The 26209-nt window shown below is 35.2% G+C and overlaps 1 protein-coding gene across 1 annotated transcript in view; it reads right to left on the bottom strand.

Moving 5' to 3' along the window:
* Positions 1-2109: 2109 nt before the first annotated feature.
* Positions 2110-26209, bottom strand: part of PPP3CC (protein phosphatase 3 catalytic subunit gamma) — a 70421-nt gene continuing 46321 nt past the window's right edge. Inside the window, 8 exon segments of the mRNA XM_039868082.1 lie at positions 2110-2642; positions 3797-3826; positions 9305-9402; positions 10018-10099; positions 19360-19431; positions 20159-20284; positions 23610-23704; positions 23791-23868. Coding sequence (XP_039724016.1) covers positions 2416-2642; positions 3797-3826; positions 9305-9402; positions 10018-10099; positions 19360-19431; positions 20159-20284; positions 23610-23704; positions 23791-23868 — 808 coding nt within the window. The 3' untranslated portion in view covers positions 2110-2415.

The raw sequence follows: 26209 nt of genomic DNA, 5'->3' as shown, positions 1-26209 counted from the left end.
ATATATGTTTTGAACTTGTGTTAGTTGAGTTTTTAAATGTTTATTTAAAATATAGTCATCTGATCAATTTGAAATTTCGTATGATGTGATGTAGATAAAAATGGGAAGCAGGTCCTTGGGAAGTCTCATTTCTAAAATGATGTTTCACAAAAGTTGACGAAAGAGCCCTCCGACACATCTATGAGACTGGTGTAAGAAGTGGTCCGTTTTTTTCCCCCCTAGATGAGAGAAGTTGGAGAAAATAAGGTCCCTGTGGACCTTAAAGTGAAGAAAAACAAGAGAAAAGCATTTCTACTACCTTTAGAACATGCAGGGGGAAGATTTAACAGACAAGGCTTTGAAAAGGCGATACTCAGACCTCTGACAGCAGTTAGAATGTTTGCTTGAAATGATGGCACTAGGCAGGCATGTTAGTTCTGAGGCAAATCCAGGGCAGACGGCCAGCCATCTTGGGAGATACTGTTTAGACTAAAACATTAAAAAATATGGTAAAACCCTCCAATGAAACCTCGAGTGAAGAACAAATATTGTGATTACAGTATATTCCTAAGGTTCATGCCCTCTAAACTGTCTTGGTCATAGGCACAAGTGCAAACGTAGGTACACTGAGTGATGGTCTGTCTCACTTTAATGTGCTATCTGTACCATACGGATGGATACCTTAACACACAGCTTTCTGAAGTGCTGACTTATGTACCCCAGCTTTCTACAGAACATGACATACCTTTTCCCTTCAAACTCATTTGGGAGGTAGGAGTCCAGTACTGAATTTTCAAACCTATATCCCTTCAAGAGCTATCGTTGCTCTATTTTAAACTCACTCTGATTTTCTTGAATGACGAGCTCTCACCTCTCTGCTATGGCTGATCCTTCAACAGCTCAAAGGGGTACCTGTAAGATATGGCCTTTAGCCATGGCTCTGCCAAGGAAACTGACTCTTTTTGAGATCATGAAGACATTCCTAAATAATCATCCTTTTTACTAGTACAGTATTATTTTTTGCTTATAAGGATGTGTAATAACCATTTTACTACACGTCTGCTGATTGTAGCCCGTAAGAGTAGTTTCTACCTGTGTGTAAAACAGCAGCCTCAATGAAAAGGAGAAAAGGACAAGGTACCCCATCTATCGAATTTGTCACATGGACTGACTTTTACTTTGGGTGAGATTTCCAAAACAGTGGTCTTTTCTGCACTGGGACTGGGGGAGGGAGGAGGCTGAGGATACCCAGGTGATGGATTGACTCTTTAAAGAGAGATGATCAGTAAAGACTTTTTCTCCCGTCTTGCACAGGGTTTGCTCACATCCAAGTAAGAGGTCATGCATCTAGTTCCCCAACAGCCTTCCTCTCTTTTTTAACAGAGCAATCCATGCCACCAGATTTCAATCACCAAAATGCTTTGATCCCTGTCGTGAACAAATCGGGAACCGTTAACCAAAGGTTTCTCTTGTCCTTGAAGATGCCGACATAAATTCGTATAGTCTAAGATCTCGCTTCTGTGCTGAACTCCTACCTCCCAAAGGACATTAAGGAATTCCATAAATACGCACTTTGGTGTAGTGTTGCCCAGACATGCACGCTCGCTGCAAAGCTGGCCAACGAGTATTATGACATGACACCTGTCACCAGGCTAAACCAAGAATGGTAGACTAAGGATCTCCAAAATTTCCTTCACTAGTTGGTTGTGACTTGAAAAACTAAGGGAAGATTATTCAAACATTACATCTGAACGTTTGTTTTCGTGTTCCAAAATATGCTGACATGGACACACAGTTCAACCTAACGAGCGCTGAAAGATGGAGAAACAACCCTATAACTGATAGAGAAGATGTGAAATCCTCATTCATCCGATGCCCTTTAGCAAGACTTCCAATTCATAAGGGGATTATTCATTCTACCTTCGTCAGTTTCCATTACCCCAGCTGGTTTCAAAGATGCTGACATAGAAAAAGAGAGGGACGACGGGAGAATAGATCTTCTTTAACAGCACCCTGTAGGGAAAACAAAAACAAAAACAAAAACAAAAACGAAAGAACCTTGCGTCTGAAAAGTTATTAGTCTGAAATGAAAGATATTAGTTTTTAAAAACAAGAGAAAAGGCTGGCTAGTTCAAGTTAGAAGCCCCGGGCAGAGGTTTCCAAGGCTCTTTTATTAGGGGACAGTCCCCTTTACAGCACAAGATTTCACATACGTGTCAGACAATCAGATCAGTTCCTAAAAATTAGGGGGGGAAAAAAGGGAAAAACAAAACAGATGCACTTCTTATATATATTAAATATAAATTAAAAGAATTTATAAAATGGTCACGTTTCTTACAGAATAAATGCAGAGTGTATTATGAATGCACCTCCAGGTTTAAGTTGCTTAAGTCGTTTTTGTTTTGTTTTCCAATAATAAATAAATAAAATTTGTTCTTAAGTTTTGGGTCCACCTGTGCCACAGCTGGGCTCTGAGTCACTGCTGGATTTTCTTCCCTTGTCACTTCTGAGCGCAGCGTTTGATTGTACAGGGGTTACCAATTTCACTGGCCCGTCGGAGTACTGGCTGTCTTTTCGGGGTGGCATCCGCTCATTAATTCGGTCCAGACCTCGGGCTTCTTCAAAACTCCGGATCCTGTGCTGAAGCGAAAACCCTCTGATAGCTACAGAAAAACAGGAAAGGGAGGAGCTCAGTTAGACAGCAAGGCGGACAAGCTTAAAGCTTCTTAGCACACAGCAGCCTCCTAGGGAAAAACACAGAAGGTGGCTAAGGAGCACATGTCTGGTGAGGGCAACAGGCAATATCTGATTTGAATTAGCCCTGTCTTGAAGCTACTAATTCCTTAAGGCCCCAAGGGCAGCTGAAACTGTGCAAGTAATTTTCATAGATGCTCAATACAATTAATCATAGCAGAAATATACCTGACAAGTAGCAAACAAGTTCTTACTTAGCCCCAGGACATTTGGCAAAGAGTTTCTTACGGGCCAGAAACGTGCTCAATGCGAGAGAGAAAAAAAAGGAAACACTAGAATAATAGAAAAAGTTAAACAGAATAGTTATTTTAGCACAAATATCACAGTGACCACAAAAAAAGGTAACAAATGAGTTAATCTTTTTGTTTAGGACAGCTTTTTATCTTGCACAACCAGGAGCTGAACGTAAGTTAAAAGCCATCTAAAATAGCTTCTAATATTTTCTTTCTGATTGAACTTTTGTACTGTCAAGGAAAGGCACTTCCATTTTGAACTACCTTACCTAACGAAAACAATTAAATTTATAACAGTATCAATTCCAATGGTTTTCATCCACAGATTCACAGATAATTTGTTACTTAAATTTGCTTTTATCGAAACAAAGATAATTTAGTTTGACTGCCTTAGGGCAACTTCAGAAATGAATCAAACTAAATTCCTGTCTACTTTTGCCTCTGCTTTTGATATCCTTTAGAGGCATTAGATAAAGAGGCTGACCTGTTTGAATCTCTAGGGATCCGATGGATGTCTCTTATCTATGGAAGGGGCTATAGGACGAAACAAACCACTTGATCTCTTGTGACCAGTTGCTTAAGCTTCAGCCACTGCATTAAAACAGAGCCCAGAAAGGACTTTAGCTGTGGAGAGGGTTATTTAAATTACTACAACCACAAGATATTTTGTGAGCAAGCCTAGAAATATCTATTCCTTTTCTCACTGTTACAGTTCTGGTGATGCAATAATAAAAGATTTCAAATGCTGACAGTTTTTTTTTGTTTTTTTTTTGTTTTTTAAACTAGTAGACAGACACATGATAACATCTATCACAGGAATATGGCCATACCTTCCCGGGCCTCTACGGCTTCTACTGTGGCTGTAAGAGGCAGGAGCAGTGGCATGCAAAAATGAAGACAGAAAAAGAGTGAGTAAACCAACGCAATGCTGCCAGCACAGGCATCCCAGGGTCCCACCTTGAGCTTATTCCCACCCATAATAAAGTCGACTAGCTAAGAGAAGCGAGAGGATTACTGCGGAAAAATTAATTGGGGGGTGGGAGCTGGGTATGAGGTGGGGAGAGTTTCTAATATTTTTAACATTTCAGGTAGCATGAGAACCTTTTAGCTAATGGCATCTATAGCTAAGCCAACTGGGTCAGTCAAACTGACTACAAGACACCAGGAGTTATGCTGCTCTCCTGATTTTAAATAGCCAGCTGCTAATTTACGTCTTGACATGTATCAAAATAACTGGTAGAGTCAAATTATTTAACATTACAAGTGTTCTTCAATTTGTAATAGCTCAGATGGTATTAAATGAGCTGCTGCTGGGTCCTATTCAAAAAAACTTATTTAAAAGTACTTCTTATTGCTCTCAAGCAACTTATGTGGGGTCCAATTGCCCTTTTTAATTACCTATAAAAAAGAATGGCCTTTGAATAACACATTGGCATTTGGAAGGAGAGAAAAATGGGTTATAAGTGTGGGGTTATTTCTTGTCCGGGAGTGGAGTACTAAGGTGGCAAAGGCATAAAACTGTTCAATTCTGGATACAAATTCATGTACCATCTGAGATTAGATATAGCAGAGGCTGACATTTCCAACCAATATGGCTTCCATTCACTGCATGAAAGAGGAGGCCAATTATTAAGAAGGCCTTCTTCTCCCTCACTGATGGAAAAGGAAGCAATTTAAAAATTAATACCAACAGGTAAACATCCTTGCATCTGCTTTTAAGATAGTGAAAGCCCTAATATATGAAAAAGTTACAGGTTTTAGCCAGAAAGATCCTATTTGGAGAACCCCATCAGTTCCTCCAATACCAACTGGAGAGAATAATGAACAGTAACAGTTTGCTGTTCTGAGGCTTTATATATTGAGAGGAGAAACTGAGAGAATGGAAAGTTAACTTCCTAACAGTGTGAAAAATGGAAACTTGGAATCAACTTATCAAGTGTTTACATTTGTCAACCATATGTAGGCATGTGTTAAAGTAATGTCGCAGCCCCTCTAATCTCTTCAAACAGAACAAATAAACTTTCACGAGAAGATGATAGTGCCTTCAAACAGTGTATCACGGATGCAACTGTTAGAAAATGGGAGAACAAAGCACTGCCTAAAATTATATACAGAATGTCGGTCTAATTAGAGTTTAAAAGCTATGCGAAAGCTATGTAATCGATGTGTACTAGTATCATATTATTTTAGGCCCTCCTAGAATTGCTTTTTGCATTGGGTATTAAGATATCAGCCTGTAATGAAGGACATTATAAGAAACAGTCACATAAAATTGAGAAACTGACTTTCTTCGTACTGAAATCTATTTTTCTTTACTGAAATATAATTCATATACTGAAAAAATCACTGTTTAAAGGGTACAGTTAAATGACTTTAACACAGAGTTGGGCAATCATCACTACGATCTATGGTTGGAATGTTTTCATCACCCCAGAAAGAAACTCATTTCCCTCCCTCATGCCTGTCCCTTAACCCTAGATTTGCCTGTTCTGGAATCATAAATTTAATCATATAAAATATGATTTTAGTGACTGGTTTCTGTCATTTAGCATAATGTTTTCAAGGCTTATTCATGTCAAAACACACACCCATACTTCAATCCTTTTTATGACTGAATAGTACTCCACTGTATGAATATACCACATTTTATTTATCTGGCTCACTAGCTGATAGACATTTGGGTTGCTTCCACTTACTGCCTAGTAAGAAGAATGCTGCTATGAACATTCGTGCACAATTTTTTGTTTGGATATGTTTTAATTTCCTTAGGATACACAACCAGGAGTGGAGCTGCTGGGTCACATGGTAACTCCATGTTTTATCACCTAAGGAACCTCTCGCTTGGTTTCCCAAACATGACACCATTGTACATCCCACCAAGTTCTCCACATTCTCACCAACACTTGTTATAACTTGTCTTTCTTTTTTTTTTCTTTAATCACAACTATCCTAGTGGGCATAAAGGGGTATCTCGTTGTGGTTCTGATTTGTATTTCCTTAATGTCTAATGATGTTGAACATCTTTTCATGTACTTATCGACCATCTGTATGTCTCCTTTGGAAATACATCTATTAAAAATTTTCACCCATTTTTAAATGATTTGTCCTTTTATTATTCAGTTTTGAGAGTTCTTTATCTTTTCCAGACACTAGCCCCTTATCATATATATGATTTGTAAATATCTCCGACCATTCTGTGAGTTGTCTTTTCACTTTCTTCATTTTCAATTGCAGTACAAAAGTTAATTTTGATAAGGTCCAATTTACTCTCCAAGTAAAGTGATATGAACAGTAAAAGGTCTTATTCAGCTAATGCTGCAGTTTCCCAATGAACCTGTACAACTGAGACATAATGAGAAAATGACAAAATAAACCCAGTTCCTGTGAACAAGAGAGAATAAGAAGCTCTAAAAAGTCGGCTCCAACTTTAGTTTTGTTCTTCTGACACATTCCTGAGGATTTCTATCAATTTCCGAAGTCTCAATAAGCAATCCTATATTAATTAAAACACTCATAGTCACATAAGAAACTAAGAGAAACTGGATATATTAGGTATTAGGGACTGAAAAAAAAGGCAGACCAAGGATTATAAACAAACAAATAAATCTACAAATAACACATCTATAAAATTCTTTACTTTTTACTCATCCTAGATTGGCATATTTGCTCTTTCAAAGTCTAGAGAAAATTGGTTCAGATTCAAACAACTTTATAGATCAGCAAATTTTAAAAATGTTTCAAGGATGTCATAGGACATTCCCTTTTTTCTTTGCTCATGTTACTTCCTATTAACTATAAGTTGCCTTCTCAGAGCTGCTCTCAGAATATGTCACATGACTAATTACCAAGCAAAGTAATAGTGGAAAGTATTTTCCTTGTAAGAAACCACGCATTTTATTTGAGAGAAAAAAAATCAATCTGAAATAATTTACTGATCCTTTCTATGAAACTAGAGAAGTGAAGAAAATTAATTACATATTTTCAAGGAGAAAATGTTCATTCTTCCTTCTAAATAGCTAAACTCTAATATTCCGGTATCCAATTTGAATGAGGAAGAATTCAATCCCATTAAAAGAAGGAAAGGAGCTTGTTGCTATTAATTATTAGCAGTGGAATTTCTACTTCCTCTAAGTGGCAGAATGACACGGAAAAAAAAACTTAAGTAGAAACAATTCGACAAAACAAGGGGGCAAAAAAGCAATGAAACTCTAATTTGTTAATGCTTCAACTCCAGTTTTCATGCCTAGAATTAATCATCCAATGATGTGATCTCGTGTCGCTTCCTCTTGCTTGACCAGATCTGTTTATTCTGATAAACATCAATCTTTTCATTCCAGAGTTTCATAAAGCCCTCTCCTTAGAAGTCAGTGCTCATATAATTTTTAGACTGGACATTTTGGTTGAAGAGATAACTGTGGCACTGGAGTAGGATATAGCTTGTAGGCAAAGAGACTAACTCTCTCTCTGAACAAGAAACTATAACTAAGTAAAAAAAAAAAAATTAAGGTATAAAACATACACGAGCAAGGTATTATCATGTACCCCAAACCGAAGTGTACAGCTCAGTACATCTTTATTTATGTATGTGCTTGTGTAACTACCATTCAGATAATGATACAGAACATTCCATTCCCACTACTCCAGAAGTCCCCTGTGCACGTTCTGGGCCAATATTCTCCCACTAAAGAAGTGTCATTCTGATTTCTATTACTATTGATTAGTCTGCCTGTTTTTGAACATCGTATAAAGACAGTCTGTGCTCTTTTGTGTCTAGCTTTTTTAGTTTACCATAATGTCTGTTAAGATTCAACTATGTTTTTGCAGGTATTCATAATGTTACTTTTTATTGCTGAGTAGTATTCCATTGTATACATATAACATAATTTATTTATCTCTTCTGCTATTGATAGACACTTGGTTGTTCTCCATTTGGGGCTGTGATGAATAAAGCTAAGGTGAACATTCTTAAGTACATCCTTTGTGGACATATGCACTAATTTCTCTTTGATATATATCAGGTGTGGAATTGCTGGGTTATGGAGTAGACGTGTGTTCATTTTCTGCCCAGTAAACAGTTTTTCTAAGTGACTGAACCAATTTGCAAGCCCACCAGCAATGTATCTAGTTTTAGTTCTCCACAAACTCACCAACACTTGGCATTATCAGACTTTTTCATTTTAGCCATTAGTGAATATGTAGTGGTATATCACTGTGGGTTTTTTTCAATAAATTTATTTATTTAAATTATGCAGTACATTGGTAACAGTATACAGTACATTGGTAACCACATTAAGCATCTTTTCATATGCTTATCTGCCATTCTGATACCCCTTTTTGGAAGTGCCTGTTAAAACCTTTTGACCATTTTTAAAAAATTGGTCGTTTGCACTTTTCTTATTGAGTTGTATGTAGTTCTTTATGTATTCTGAATACAAGTTCTTTGTCAGATATATGTCTTACAAATATCTTCCCCCAGTTTATGGCTTGCCTTTTTTCTTTCTTAATCATGTATTTTTGTGAATAGAAATTCTTAATTTTAATTTTAATATAATTCAATTAAGTTTTTCTTTTAAGGTTAGTCCTTTCGGTGTTTTTTCTAAGGGTTCTTTATCTACCCTAATGCCTACTCTCCATACTTTTGTCTGGAAGTTTTACTGTTTTATCTTTTATATTTAAGTTATAATTCATTTGAACTAATTTTTGTATATAGAAAGAAGGGTCGAGATCCATTCCCCCCCCAGACGGATATCCAATTGATCTAGTACCATTTATTGAAAGAAGCCCTAATTTAAAAAAAAAAATTATTATTTTTTTTAAAATCAAAGTATAGTTGATATACAATATTATATTAGTCTCCGGTGTACTGAACATAGTGATTCTTCATTTCTGTACCTCAAGATGTGATCGCAACCATGTATCACTGTACAAAGTTGTTATATTATTGATTACGGTCCCTCTGCTGTATATTATATCTCCATGACATATATTTTATAAATGAAAGTTTGTACCTCTTATTTCTCTTCACCTTTTTTGACCATCCCCCCAAGCCCTCCCCTCTGGCAACCATCAGTTTGTTCTCTGTATCTATGAGTCTGTTTTGTTTCTTCTTCTTCTTCTTCTTCTTCTTTTTTTTTAATATTCCACCTAAAAGTGAAATCATATTTGTCTTTCTCTGTCTGACTTACTTCACTTAGCATAATACCCTCCAGGTCCATCCATGTTGTTGCAAATGGCAAGATTTCTTTCTTTTTTATTAAGAATCTCCGATTTTTAATTTTACCTTGACTGCTAGGTAATGGGAGCACACCCTCCATGAAAGGTGCACTGCTCATACTCACCTGTCTCAATAGTCTGCTTTCCTCCTGAGAGGACACCCAGAGGGAGGGTACCTGTAGGGGTCAGGCCTTTGAGAGTCAGCACACTCTCACTTTCTTCCCTGCAAAGGAAGATCAAAGCCCTGGGTTAATGCCAGGGTGTCCACCACTCGGCAATTCAAAGGCACTTGAAGGAAGTTAAGAAAAGATGCGTAGAGATGGACGACTGGTTCTCCTTCCCTCTAACCCTTTCCTGACCCAGGCAAAGGGATGTTTTCTCTAAACGTTCCGATCTTAAACAATTTGCCAGGCCTTGCATTTCAATTAATGGCACTTAATAACCAGATACTGTTCTGATGTCTCCCACATGTTATCCCATTTAATCCTCCTATTAACCGTGTAAAGCGGGTCCTGTTCTTATCACTCCTTTACAGACAAGGAAAATGAGGCACGAGATCACACAGCTAAGAAAAGGTAGAGCCAGGACGTGAACACAGGCAATCTGGCTCCAGAATCCACATTACACCACTAAGGTCACTACATTTGAGCCCGTACCAAATGAATGTTCGCCACTTCCAGTCATTTTAACATGTAGGTCTGATTTAATCTGCACTCAACCCAGAGACCTATAGTTCCAAAAGCAAATTCCAATTCTAAAAAAATCTGTTCTGAAATCAACTTCTCATTTACTCTCAAAGTGCTTTTATCCCACACTGTAATGACAGACTTATCCTTACCGAAGAATTGAAAAGACCCGTGCCATCTTCCCAATGGCTCTGATTTTATTCTTGATGATCTCCTTTCGAACTGTAGTGCCGCCTTTGAGAACATAAAGAATAAGTGAATTAAAGAAATGTGTTAACACGTTAGTTTTTAGAAGTGCAGGATGAAGTGTCTTTCTAAGTTAAAGAAACAGTTATTTTTTAAAAAGAAATCAAGGCCTAAGTTTGTTTAAACAAACAAAATTCCCAGGAAGTTCTACGGAGCAAGAGAAAAAACAACCCGAAGAGAAAAAGAAGGGAAAAAATGGAGGGGGCCACAAAAAAGACAGACTGGACAGATCTATGAGAAGTAGGAACTTATTTGTGGTTCTGAAATGTGGAACACAGCGAAGAGTGTAATACACACATCAAAACAAAGACAGTTGCTACAGCAAAAATTTTTTGAGAATGCCGTGGGCCACCTTAGGATGCAGGGTTTGGCCTGCAAATGGCAAGTGATGATTCAAGCAGCTGTCCTCTGCATGGAAACACAATACACAGCTAGCTCTCTTGAATTTAGTGAGGGCTGCTTTCATTCTATAATCCTCACTCACAAACTGGTGAGTGGTTAACTACCACAGACAACTGTGTAATAGAAATTATGCTGATGGGGAAGGTATTTTATAAAGTAACATCACAAAAGTGAACTCAAGACTTTATGACCTTTTCTCATCTAAGATTCAGGAAACAGCTCATACATGAGAAGCCAAGATCCAGCATGCACCAGGTGACCGCATTCAAAAGTCAGAAAAAGAAACACAGCCTCTCCTTCCTCGCCCCCCTAACTCTCAATATCCTGCAGGATCATACAGCAGGTCTAGAGAAAACATATACATTGAAACAGAAAGGGAGGATGGAGGGCCTGTCTGAAATTATTCAACTAAAACTAAAAACGTCTAACTAATAGATTGTGGTGGGACAGACAGCGAGTATGAAGCTCGTAAGTACATTTTAGTCAGATACCTTTCTGATAGCTTGAAATGTAGTGATCTTCAGGGAGAAGAGACACCAAGAAACAAGGAGATGAAGATAGAAAATATGAGAAGAGCAATTTAAGTTTACATGGAAGAGAGAAAAAAATCAAAGTGAAATGCAATGAGAGAATCAGGCTATTATTTTTATCAGCTCAGAAGAGACATCCTTGGTTTCATGACAGAATGTTAAATTATAGATTTCTTGTCAGTAGTTTTTCCACTTCTTAAAAGTTTACAGTTTTACATTAATTCACATCTATTATTACCCAACATGTTCTAGCTCCACAGATGATGAAAATAAAACTGGACAAAGAGAAAGATATTATTTGTGGAACAAAGACACTGAAAACAAGGAATGAGAACAAAGGACAGAACAAACTGCGTACAAATCTCTTAATAAGAGCATTTTGTTTTTACTTGATGGATTCAATATCTTCCCCTATCTTTCCGGAGATATTATAGTTTTTTCTTTTGAGTTTTATGTTTTCTTCAGGCTCTCAAGTTAATTCAAGTTGCTTTTTGCAGTTTTTGTTGTGGTCTCTCTTGTAGGCTTTCCGAGCTGTCTGGTAATCCCTAACATTTGCTTGTGATTAACAGTGAGGGACTAAAACGCTTTCAGAGTTGGTGGGTAGATTGATGGCTTGGAGCTTTACATGGAGTGACCAGGGTGGGCCTATATGAAGGAATTTTTTCTATCAGAATTGAGTAGGTGTACGGTCACTTAATTCACCTGTTTTTAGCAAAGTGTTGATGCCCTCAATTGCATCCCCATCCAGAAATTCTTTGGTTTACATTTTGTAGAGACTGACCTCCAGACTTGGAGAAGAGGCAGTTGCCACCAGCGAACCAGTTTAACTGCCTTTCCAAAGGCTTCCACCCAGTCTCCTTATTTTAGCTCAGTGTTCACCTTCTTCCCCGCCCCCTCCTTTGGTCCCCAATTCTAGCAACTGGCACCAATCCCTTGGCTTTTTGAGGATTCTGTGCTGGAACTTGGCATTCCTATTACTAGGGTGAACTTCAGTTTTGTTTGAACATACAGAAAAGTATACAAAACAAACATGTAATTTAGTGATTTATTAAAAACCAAATGGCCATATAATCACCACTTGGGTCAATAAATAGATCCTTGCCAGCACCCCAGATGCCCCCCTTGGGCCCCTCCGAATAATTATAGTCTCTCTCCTCCCAAAGAAAATCATTCTCTCGACTTTTACTGAAATCACCTTCTTGCTGTTCTTTAGTTTCGCCATGGAAGCATGCATCCACAAGCACTACAGTTTTCATCATTTTTGAACTTTATGTAATTGGAACAATCAAATATGTATTTTTGTGTCTAGCTTCTTTTGCTTAACATTATGAGATTTTGTTTGTTGCTGGTAAATAGAAATACGAATAATTTTTGTTTATTGACTTTGTATCCAGTAGCTTTACTACCTGCATTTATTGATTCTAATAATTATTTATAGATACTTTAAAATTTTCTTTGTATACAATCATATCATCTATAAATAATAGTTTTGTTTCTTCCTTTCCAATCTTTATATCTTGAATTTCTTTTTCTTGCCTTATGTAATATTGCCTTATATAATATTGTATAAAGATATTAACGGCCAGCATCCTTATCTGCTCTCAATCACTAAGGAAAGCCTTCAACATTTCACATATTTGCTATAGGCTTTTGTTGGTACATTTGTCAAGGAATTCCTCTCTAAACCCAGTTTAAGAGATCTAGTGTAAATGAAAGATAAAACTTATCTAATACTATTTCTACACCTATAAGATAATTTTTCTCCCTTTTTCTTTTATTACTGCGGTGAATTATTCTAAATGTTTAAAAATTTTTTAATTTAAGAATAGTTTTAGATGTACAGAAAAGATGTGAAGCGAGTATAGAGTTCCCATACACACCTCAAACAATGTCCACTATTAGCATCTTCCATGAGTATATACCGATTTAATTACCTTCTAAGATTTCTGGAATAAATCAACTTAATTGGAAGGCAATTATATATATATTGTTAGTCTCAATTTGCTCATGTTTTGTTTAGGATTATTCTATCTATATTAATGTCCTTGTCACATTTTAGTATAATAGTTATACTGGCCTCATTAAATACACATCTTTTTTATTGTTGGGATGAATTTGTACAATTTTTGTGTGGGTTCTTTCTTAAATGTTTAGTAAATCTGTTGGTGAATTTATCTGCACCTGACATTTTCTTCATAGGAAAAATTTAAATTACAGATCCTAGTTCTTGGTGGATTTGTGATTATTAAGATTTCCTATACTGTGTCAATTTGGGTAAGTTATATTTTTCTAGGAGTCTATCTATTTTGTCTAAGTTTTAAAATTTACTAGTGTAAATGTATTCTAGTTATTTTCTTAATGCCTATAGGATCAGTACTAGCATTGGTAACTTTTGTCTCATCTTTTTCACTTGATAAGTCTTATCAAGGACTTATCAATTTTATTAGTTTCTTGAAAAGAGCACATTTTAGTTTTACTACTCCTCTGTATTGTATTTTGTCTTCTATACTGTTAATACTACTCTTACATTTTTATTTCATTTACTTTCTTTAGGTTTAATATGCTATCCATTCTTTTGTTAACTTCTTGAGATGGATGTTGATATTTCACCTTTCTTCTTTTCTAATATATGCATTTAAGGCTATATATTTTCCTCTAAACATGGCTTTAGATGCATCCCTCACTTTTTGTTTCCAAGTTTAAATTATTTTGTGTTTAAGCTGATTTTACAAAATGTCAAATGTACAAAATGTAAACTAAATTTATAACTTAATTTGTTTAAGTAAATTGCCTTCAAAATACATTGCAGCTAAGATATGTATAAGATTTTACATGCATTTGAAAGAAATCACACAGAAGCAGCTGCTTTTTCAATAAACTTGGCCAGTGTCACATTTCTTTTGGTCAGTCTACCACAGTCATTAAAGGTGAGAATTACCTGGGCCTTGCTGTACACACTGAACTATTCTGGTGATGTTCATCTGCTCTGCTTGTAGGGCAACAAAAGACATAAAGCCAAATGCCAGATTAAAATTTCTGAAGAACTCTTTATAGATGGCATCTCTCTAATTTAATTCCAACTATCCTGCTGCTTTAAGATCAAGTATAACATGGCTCTTCTTCTCTGCTGTCAATCAGCGAGCATCTGCTAACATGGCACGAGGTTTGGGCTCCAGTACTGAGCCCAGGGCTGCCTGGTGCACTCACTGTCTGCCCTCAAATTTTAATATATACTACTTTTTATTTTCATTCAGTTTAAAATATTTTCAAATTTTCATTGTGATTTGTTATTTGACCCACAGGTCATTAAGTATATTTTAAAATCTCCTAAAATATGGGGATATTCCAGTTACATTTTTGTATTGATATATTTCTTAACTGCATAGTCATTATGATTTTAATCTTTGACAGCTGAAACCTGCTGTCAGGGACATGGTCAGTTTTAGTAAATGTTCATGTGGTTTGAAAAGAAGGTGTATTCAGCATTGTTGGATGCGGTGTTCTCTATATGTCTGTTAGGTCAAGTTCATTAATTGTGTTGTTCTAATTTCTACGGCCTTCCAAATTTGGTTTGTCTGCTATTCCATCCATTACTGAGAGATATTTGTTAAATTCTCCCACTATCATTGTGGATATTTCTATTTCTAATTGTACTTCCTTTAATTTTTGTTTTATATATTATAAATCCATGTTACTAATTGTATACAATTTATTTATTTGTTTGTTTATTTATTTTTATGGTGTCATTGGTTAACAAAATCCAGTAAGTTTCAACTGTAGATTTTAACAGTAAGGCATACATATATTTACACTGTGCGCACCTCCCACAGTTAGATTCCTTTCTGTCACCACATATTTGACCCCTTTTACCCTGTCTCCTTCTCCCCTCCCCCCAGCATACAATTAATTGCATAAAATTGTTACACCCTATTTTTGTTTTAAGTCTACTTCATGGAATACTAATCTATCTACAACAGCTTTTCTTTGTTTAGTGTTTGCATATATGTTTATTCCTTTTCCTCTTGCTTTTAAACTTTCTGTATCTTCAAGCTTTAGATCTGTCCCTTATAAAACACCATAAAGTTTTCTTTTAAATCCTACCTGACAACCTTTTATCTATTTATATTTAATGAAATTGCTGATATAGTTATTGTCATAATTTATTCTATTTGTCCTACTGCTATCTGTAGTTTCTCTCTTCTTGGCTTCTTCCGGGTTATTTTTTATTGTTCCATTTTTCTATAACTCGAAAGTCATATACTAAAAAACAAACAAATCTCTTTTCTTACAGGTTACTCTGGAGATTACAACATGCATCTATTATTTATTAAAGTATGTTAACAGTCATTTTTTCCCTTTTCCCAGATAACAGACGTCCCTCACACAATTTAACCATATTTATCCCACTGACAACTATTATTGTCATATATTTTTATTCTGTCTTTTAAATCCAATAAAACATTATTGTTTAATAAAGTCTACATTCATTTGATATACTCACATATTTTCTATTTTTACTCATAATGTTTTAAGAGAAGGATATCTGAAAAATGCTTATTTCTTCATAATTCTTAAAGGGCATTTCTGCTAGATATAGTATTCTAAGATGTCAGTTGTTATCTTTCAGTGCTTTGAATATGTTATTATATTGTTTCCTGCTTCTATTGTTTCCATTAAGAATCTATGTCAGTTTAATTGTTCTCTTTTGATAGTAATCTCTTTTTTCTGGCAGCTTACAGAAATTTTTGTCTTTCATTTGAAGTACTTTTATTATGATGTGCTTGCCTAGGTGTTTTTTTCTTTGTATTCATTCTGCTTTGATTTACAGGGCTTCTTCATCTGTGGCTTAATATCTTTCTAGTTTTTTTAAAAAATTTGTTCATTATCTCTTTGAATATTGGTTCTACCTCCTTCTCTCTCTCTTCTCTGGGACTCAAAAACACAGCAATAAGCCTATTCGCTGTATCCTGTTTTTGGTATTTTACTTTTTCTTTTCATGACTTATTCTGCGTTTTTTCTTTTATCTTCTGGTTGATTTGTCCTCTGTTTAGCTTTATTAAATCTGCTGTTAATTCATCTGTCAAGTTTTTTTAATTTGTTATTTTGTTTTTTGTTCCTAGAATTTTCTTTTGGTGTTTTATCAACTTTGTTACATCCCCTTTTATAATGCAGTTATTTGCCAAAATTTTCAATCTAGTCTTTTGTATTCTTGAACACAGTGAGCATTGTTTTGTTTTTTAGCACAATTATTTTAAAGTTTGGTCTGATAAAGCCAATGTCTGGAGAACGTGGGGGTCTACTTTTTTTTCAGTTTCCGCTGGTTCGCATTCATGTCATTATATCCCTTGTATAACCAGTTATTTTTTTGGTCATGAGCCACATGTTACACTTGAAAGACTGTAGTAATGAAAGGTCTTACATGATGTTATCTTAGTCTAGAAAGGTTTCATTTTGCCAGGTGCCTGGAACTACCTTATTTAAATTTCAGGGGCTGAAATGATTTGAAGGTTCTAGCTCCAGTTCGCCCTTACTCTTACCTAGATGCAACCTTTGGGTGTCCCAAAGCAATAAGCAGAAGCTGAATGGCACTCGTGTCATCCTTGGCAACCTTGAATCCCAATTACTGAGCTTCTATCAAAAGGGCTGCTCAACCTCTTAGTCCCCTCTTTCGAAATTCATAAATGTCTTTAGGAAAGAAATGGTCCCAAACATTGGTCTTACCGTTCTAGATTCATGCATTTTTCCATATCTTAACTTGGTAATTCTTTATTTCTCAGCAGCTTTCTGAATGCCTTTAAAGCAAGTTTTAAAAATAGTTTGTCTAGATTTTTCTCATTGTCTAAAGAGTCGGGATTGATTTAAACTATCTAGTCTGGCATTACTAAAATAGGAATCCTTAGTTTATGCCATTTAAATAAAACCAAAATTGCATTGTGGTGTTAGTGTGGTTTCAGGAAGAAATGGAATTAGAAGTATGTTCACTTTACAACCTTAACCTACAAGGTTAATCTTCGTTTCCTTTCAAAAACAAAATTTTAGCATATATTAGCTTACATCTACATTTTATAAAAAATGAGAATGAGAAGATTCTATCCATTTACTTTTGTATCTAACAGAATATCTAACAGATTTTCCATATCAGCACCAATACCTCTGCTTCATTCTTTTTTTCTTTTTTAGTAGTTGCACTTTATATCATTCAATTTAATTCAACAAATATTTATCTACTATGTATGCTCATTGCACTATACTTGTTGGTTTTACGGCTATACTGGTGAGCAAAAACCATTTTGTCCCAGGATTCAGGGAGTTTATAGTTGAGTGGGAGTAAAATATACTAATCTTACAATAACATAAACAAATGTAAAACTGCAACTGTATCAAAGGCTAAGGAGAAGCAGCACCATTGATATGAGAGAGCATAATAGAAGTACTAGATCTGATCAACGAGGTCAGAAATGTTTTCCATGAGGAGGTTATGATAAGCTGAACAGGAGCTAATAGCTAGGAGAGAAAGGGAGAAAGGGGTCTTGCATAAAGGAAATAACATTCTATGTGGAGTATCTATCATACGGATATACCATAATTGATTTACCCAGCTCTCCACTAAGGGACACTTAGATTGTTTTGGACCTTTTGCTGCTACAGATGACACTTCAAAAGATATTCCCATTACACAATTTTTGGCTTAATTCTGTAAGCATTTCCTTATGATAATCAAGAACACTTTCTTAAAAAAAGAATCCTTTCTTAATACATACAATGGAGTTCACAATAATTTCCATTTTGACTTAGATATGAATATAAATTTTATTAGATCTCTTTCTTATATATTTCATCTCCTCATAATTTAAATTCTTTATTTTAATTTTTACCTGCACATATTGCTCAAGAAGAACTGTTTCCTTGCAGTGAGCTTCCATCCCACACATAAAGGTACCCACAAGCCATCTACTCTGCACCTTCAATGTGGAATCTGAAGCTTAAGCATGTGGATGACCATCCTCTATATTCTCAAAGTAAGCTAGGCTTTCTCCAGTATGCAGACAGTTTATCCTAACAGTTGAGTGAATCACCTTAGCCCAGAGCTTGGAGAGAATGAAACAGTCAGAGGTTTGTGCTCAGGGGCCACCATCTTCTCAGAATCTTCTGAATTCTCAAATAAGTTAAGACCTACCTTTAAAACCAAACCTTCCACAACACACTAGGAAAAAAATACTTGGCTCTATATGCAACAAAACGTTACTATATTAAGATCCCTCACAGGCCAGTAAGAGGAAAAACAAACAAATGAACACACACATAACCCAACAGAAAAATGGGCAAAAGGTATGAATTGACAAGTCACAAAAGAGAAACAAATTTAGTCAATAAACACAAGCAAAAATGCACATTAGTCATCATAAAAATACTAATTAAAATTAAAAAACACCACACTATTAAAATTATAATAAACAGTATTGAAGAGAACACTCTAAACTATGTATTACATATGCAAAATGTACACTGGTACGGCCTTTCTAAAGGTTATCTGAACCCGATTTAAAATTCTAAGTACCAGTTGACACAGATATTTACTTTCTAGAAATTTATCCTATGGAAATAATCAAGAAAATGTCATTCTTCATTTCCTAATACTGTTTTCCTTTCTTTTATACTATATATCGACATCTGATTTACATTATTGTTTGTCTTCTATTGCTTTCCTTTCTTTTATACTATATATTGACATCTGATTTACATTATTGTTTGTCTTCCCTCCACTAGAATATAAGCTTATTGAGAGCAAGAATCTAAACATAAACAGCACTTAGCGCATATCAGGCATGTAATAAATATTGGTTGTTGACAGAATGTGCAAAGATTTTTCTGTAAGAATGTTTAAAACTCTGGGTTTAAAAAAAAAGTTGGAAAAAAATCCAACATCCAATAGCCAGGGATTGCTTAAAACAAAGAATAATCAAAATGGACAACTATTTAACCATTAAAAATTAGTCAACAAAAAAAAGTAAATGTCCTGATACTATCTATCATATGACCTCATTTTTGTTAAAAAGAAAAACGCAGACAAAAATATATGCAAAGATTAAGATAGCTAACACAGTACGTAACACCCAGATGTTATCAGTGGATATCTATGAGATGACAGGATGATGGGTGACTTTTTTTTTCTTATTTATGGTTTCCTGTATTTTCCACTTTTTTTCCATTGAACACAATTCTTTTTTAATACGAAAAAAAAATTATTCAAAACAAAGTCAAACCAAACCCAAAACTTCCTCATTTCTATTTCAAGTGAGGAAAAGGCAAGTTTACCTTCAATTTCGTCTTCGGAAATCAATTCGTCATCAGAGCATATGTTGAGAATGTTAACCAGCATCTCTGTGACTATATAATAAAACAAAATAGCCCCAAATTTATACAGTTAATAAGGTACTTTCTCCAAAATGATGTGGATATCTAAATAAACATACTTGTTAAATAAACCGATAAAAATGACTTGTCATTATGCTACTTAGAGTAGTTATAGGGTGGCATTAAATGTAGACCTTCAGGTTTACATAGAATTTGGGGAGATTACTTGTTTTAGTAAAAACTGGAGTCTTTGAAGATTCTATTTGCATAATTACTTGATTTCATTAGACTTCAGTGCTCCAGAGCTGCTTCTCACTAATATGCACATGAAAAGATTTCCTCCCATTTTACAAAGAAGTAAAACCACTGGGCCTATGTCCAACAGGCTTATTTTATATTTGTATAGCTTATTTGTATAGGTGCACAAATAAAATTCTAAAGACAATATTTCCTGTTTAAATCTCTTTATCGCTCAAGAAATCACTGGAGGAAAGGAATAGTGACAACGTTATTTTAGCATCTTGATCACAGTAGGACAGCTACTTTAAGTTGATATTTTTAGGACAAAAAAATATAATTGACTATAATTATAACTTAAAAACCAATTATGTGCCATTTAAAATCTTCATTAAAAAAAAAAACAACCAAAAAAAATTAGAAAACATTTCTGATAACTTTAATGAAACACTGAACCATCAGGGGCTCATGCAAATACTAAAGTGTGCTCAGTAACTAGTTAAGACAACTGATGGTCTCTTACCTTTTTCCCCAACAAAAGGCAAAGACCATGTGAAAACATCCATAAAGTTTGGAAGCCAGTAGGGGTGTGGAGAACAGTTAAACTGCCTGATATTCATGACATTGTTTTCATACTTTAACACAGCAGCTAAAAAGGAAAAAAGCAAGAAAATCTGGCACAGAGGAACACGACATGGCAACTAGTCTGCTTTGCACAGCTGCATAACTACTACACAGAATTCAGGAACTTACTTTCCACTTATAAATTCAGGACTGGGTATTTATTTAAGGGCATATGGAAAATCTTAAAGCATTTTACAAATAGTTCATTCTTTTAAGAATTATCCCAAGGAACAAAGTTACCTGAAAAGCTCTAAAATTTCAAAGGATCACTACACAGTAATTACCTATAGAAATCTCAGGTTCCGCCTGAAAGAAATTTCTCATAATTTCCTTTTATATGACAAATAGTTACAATTACAACTTTCCTTTTAGGGCAAACATTTCTCACTAAATGGACACAGTCTGTTTTGCTAGTTGTTAGCCAGAGCCAAAGATTTTAAAAACTCTCTGATGTTTATAACATAGCAGTTATCTACAGATGATAAATTTGGAGCAATATACAATGAGGCTCAAAAGGAGATTAAATCACCGCTGCATACAATGTAGTAAATAAAAAAATGCCCATCTCTCCTATATATATGTTGAATATTAACCAATTCATAAATTTGCACACACACTTTGGTACCAAACTGATTTTCTTTATATTTGAAAAGTTTTAATATCTAATTCCTTAGTCTTCACCACCAGTAATGCCATGTTGTTTGCATTATCCTCTTAATTATTCTTACTATGATCATAAATAGAATAGGGTTTAACAGCTCTCTAGAAATGACAAGTATGGGGTCATCTTCCGGTTCCTATTTCTTTCTTTATTATAGGAGGTCTAGTGTTCCCAAACTTTAAGTCACTGAATGTCTAAAACATATACCGTAGTTTATAAAGGAAATATATGAAAATAGGATCCCTGGCTCTTAAAAACCTAACACTGACTATAATGTACATGTCCCATTATTTTCATGTATATACATTTTATTTAAGTTAGATGAATATAGAATTATTCAATAATTCCTTCAATCTACACAGGAAAAAGGTGGGAGGTGAGTCTTAACAGTGGATGATTAGAAATGAGAGCTTAAAAACCGTTTTTGGGTATCTTCCCAGGGGACACAAAAAAATAAGAATAGAAATCTTTAAAAATCATGACTTCAGGGTCTTTCATATACCCAGCGGAACTAAGAAATACCTGTTGGTACCAAAAAGTCTAAGGAATATTCAAGAAAGAAAAGAGACAGTAGAAGAGAAGGAAAGGTTGACAGAGCTGCCTTTTTCAAGAAAGAGGTACTTGTACGGGGAGTAACTGAGAACCGGAGATTATTTCAGGTGCCACATTTTCTGTCATTTTCCTAAAACATGCTTGAGAAACAACCAAGGAAAATAAGATTGTTTCAAGATGAAGTTACTAATTATGTCAGAGCCGACAGAAAACTCGGAGAGAATGGACTGTGACTTTAAAAGTTTACTACAGGGATAATCAACAACAAAACGAGATTAGAATGGAGCAAAAAGTGAGCTGGCAGTTAGTAAAGTGATTGTTGATTAAGGTGACGTGTTTCAGCTTAGCACACTGACAAATCCACTGGGCAATCAATATTTTTAATAGTAAGGTTAAAAAAGAGAGCAAGAAGGGATAGTCATCACAAGTATAAGGGCTAGAGCCGCTAAGTGTCCTTGAGGAAGTCTAACAACACAAATAGTGCAAACCATTCATAGGAGAGGCAACAAGAACAAAACTAAGTCTCCACTATATTGGGAATAGTAGGAAAAGGAAAGAAGAAAGAACAGAGTTAGGGAGAAGCAGAGCATGGTAGAACAGCTAAGACTCAGAAAAGAATGACAAGAAGCAAAAAGAAAACATAAGGCTGAGAGAGAACTTAAGTCAAAGAAATGCTTTTTTAAAATGGACAGCAAGTCAGTGAAGGACACACTGAGATGACCGATCCGAATTAGATTTAAACGAGATGTGGCATTCCGCGGCTTACTTTTACACAGAGTAATAGTAAGTATATTGTGAATCTCTTTTAAACTTCTCTATCCAACTGCATATACAAGGTATGACTATAAAGTAATGAGACGTACGAAACCACCAACTACAAACACACCAGACCTTATATATCAGATGAGTGTGGTCCCGTGATCTAATCACACCAGGTGCCATTACAGTAAAATGGGACAGTATTACAGCAATTTATAGTTTGACTGGTGATTTTAATATTCATTTTTATTATTCCAACTTATCTTCAACAACCCTATATGTATGACAGGTATTTTAAGGATAAACTGAGGCTCAGGGAAGTCAAGTAGGACTTCTGACTCCTGGCTTAGAACCCTTTTCGGTACACCTTGCTGCCTTACTGTGTATTTAATTCAAAGATGCTGCCATTACTCAAAACATTTTTGGAACTCCTCTTTCGGAATTGCCTCCAGAGCCATTTTATAAGCAACACAAGGAAAACCAGTCTCATTACCTTATAATCATACCTTGTTTCTGAACCTAAATGGTATCGTCTAGTTTGATCACTCACCTTATTCAACAGTCTTGACTCCGAATGACTTTTGGCAGTTCCAAAAATCAAATCCACCCTCAAAGGACGAAGATTTCTCATCACTGAGGATAATAGCAAAAGAATGTGCCGCAGACTCTGAAGGCAATGCCAAAAGAGGAGTGTTCCAGAAATGTTCTGAACAATGGCAGCATTGTTGGAATACGTGTACAGCCTCCCAAGGAATTACTTTAAAGGGACAATACTCACTTGGGTATATACGTTCTGGCATGTTTGTTTAAAAGTTCTATTATTTTATAGTCATACTTTATAAACAACAAAATAGTTACAGAGGCATGAAGTTTTGGTGGACCACTGCCCTGATACAAAACTTATGAACTATGTATCATAAAAGTTAAGAAAGGACTTTTAATAGGATGAAGTCTTAGAAGTAGAATTTCTGCACTGAAAGGCATCTGTATATCTAATTCTCTTTTGCTGTTTGCGAAACTGAAATTCAAAGAGATTATATGACTTACCTAAAGTCACACTATTAGTTTCTGGCAGGGCTTGGAGTAAAATGAAGAGTTTGACTTTTTGTATAGTATTCATTCTACTTATACTACTCCTCAAGAAGAACAAAGATAGCTTAATAATTCACACACATTAAAATACTAAATGATGGCATTTTATTGAGGTACTGTTATAAATTCAATTCACCAAAACTGATACTTGATAACTGTTCTAACTTAAACCTGAAAAAATTTATTCTTCTTACATTTATTAAAAAATACATATATACATATATGTTTAAACTACAGCTCACATTTACTCACAAATCCAAACTTAAATATTGCTGGATTCCTTTACCTTTATTGTTATAGACATCTAGGTAATTGGGGGCAGAGAAAATTGTAATGAGTGATGGAAAGCCTGTTGTTTGGCTCTTCCTGTACATTCGATACCTGGAAGAGAGAGGACAGCCCGTCTGTCTTGATATTAAAGGCAAAAACTCTGCAGTGATATTTGGTACAGCTTTAATATAACTTACCCAGCATCTTGGGCTTCATGGGCTCTGATTATTGATAACAAATTATTATTCTGCAAAAATTCACAAACTGCAGGGTAACTGAAAAAGAAAATCAGAAAACATAAATCCAGAATTAAAACAGTTAATTTTTAAGAGGAGGAAGGGGATAAATCAGGATAACATGAGTTGATTCTGTTTCAAAATGATAAGTTTTACGTACCACTGAACTTTTATTACTAGCTTAGCAATCATCATTCTGTCTTCCCACTTTACTAACATACCTCATTCCAGATCAAATATGCAGATAACAGACAAACCTAGGACAGAAAGAGAGCTCTCCACCTTTTAAATTTGTTTGTTTTAACCCACAACAATAGTAACACAACATCCAAACGTTCCTTAGTCTCTTGATATAAAAAAAGGAAAATGGAAGTGTGTGTGTGTGCTCGTGCATGCACACACATGTGTGGTAGGTGCCAGAAACTAAACATGTAAATTTTTAAATTGTCAAACTGTTAGGAAAATTAAAGAACCTACTTATAGCTTCATAGGTAATATCAACACCAAGATGATATCATACAGGAATCTTTCAGGAGTAAATGCAAATATTATACCCAACCTCATTCTAATGAAAGGTATGATGTCTGCATCTACTCCTGACATAATTCTTTTAGTCCTATGGCCTTTCTGAATGAGAAATACCTGATAAGAAGAACTGGAGAATATAAAATTATCTTGGAATGAGCCAAGTATTAATTATTTAGTTTATGTTTAAATCTTTGTTTCTTATTGTGCTCATTAAAAAAACTAACTTTTAAAAGAGGTATAAAATTCAAAGATACAAAAGAGGATACAGTGAAATGGCTCTCTCCTTCCTATCGCTATCTTCCAGCTACCCTGGAAACAACCAATGTCTGTTTCTCGGAGTACCCTTTTAAAGACACTCTATTTAACTTCAAGCAATTCACACACACACACACACACACACACACGCGCACACACACATGTACATCTCAACTTTTAAGAGTATTATCAGATGGTACGCATAGCTCTGTAGTATGTCTTTTTTTCACTTTACATTAGTGATTATTCCATATTAGTATATAAAGGGTTTCTTTTCCTTTTTCACTTAAAAAAAAAAACAAAAAAACGAACAGCCTCATTGCATTGTCTGATACAGTCCATTGCCAGGATGTATCACAATTTATTTAGTCTTCTACTGAACATTCAGGTTGTTTTAAATTTTTTTATCATAAATAACGTAGCAATGAATAATTTTGTTACATACATTATGCAATGTACAGTGATTCTTGTTATTTGCAGCACCTATGTTCTATAAAGTTGCTGTAAAAACTGAAAAACTGAGTGAATGTGGAACCACCACTCCTAGAAGAAATACAGGGTTAGGGTCCTGTGAGGCCCTGGTCACAACATTTTATCAACTGATCAGTATATAACCTTGGTTAATGTGTGTTTCTGAATAAAAACACTTTATTTAATATATATCGTTGATTCATTAACATGGAATTTGTGGCCAACAATGCCATAACTCATTCCTGAACAAAGCTTCTATAACACACATATTTTCTCTGTAAGGCACACAACAGCCTTCCTGCATGCAGGAACACTAGATAGCACTTCAGCAATATGCCCGGAGCCATTTTAAACAGTAAAATCGACCAAAAAATGTGAAAAATGTTATACAAAATAGACCACAGAAAGAGTACCTGCTTACAGTATGAGAGCTGAAGCAAGAGGTAGAGCCACTCCTTCCACTTCTGCTGGAAACACATGTAGAGTGACTCAGATTTTTTGTCACTCTGTATGTATGCATGCCCATGAATGACCATGAAAATGCTATGAGTATCGGTTTGGGGTTACAAATAAGTCTTAGCAAGTAGGCAAATCTGCAAACTAGAATTTGTGAATAACGAAGATAAACCACATAGCCACAAGATTATGATTTAAAAGTAGAACTTCTAGATCAAAGGCCATGGGCAATAACTCAGAGAGAGTGCCAACTTGACCTCCACAGAAATTGTACCAATTTATATTGTGCTAACAATAAAGGGTTACGTTCTTTAAGCAATGTGAAGAGAAGTAAAGTTTAAATGCTTTCACTATATCAGTCACTGCTAACGTTGGCAGAAAGGAATGAAAAAAGGTTGCTCGGAGAATGTTAAAACTATGCTAAAACTGAGGCTCCTTACTTTTTATATGTGGCTTCCATTTAATGAATGCATTTATCTTAGGCAATTAACAGATTTTTAGGGGACTAAATACATGTATTTATTGTCATAATAAAATATTAAGGTTAAAACATTTAGACTTTGGACTTTCCTGTATCTCCCTATTTTTGAGTGGTGAAGCACAATGAAAGCTTACGCATGAGATTTAAGACAACAGCCAACTTCCTGGAAACGTCCTGAGCTCAGGTCAC

The sequence above is a fragment of the Pteropus medius genome, unplaced genomic scaffold, assembly GCF_902729225.1.
Source record: "Pteropus medius unplaced genomic scaffold, Ma_sr-lr_union100, whole genome shotgun sequence".
Lineage (NCBI taxonomy): Eukaryota > Metazoa > Chordata > Mammalia > Chiroptera > Pteropodidae > Pteropus > Pteropus medius.
This window is presented reverse-complemented; position numbering and strand designations above follow the sequence as displayed.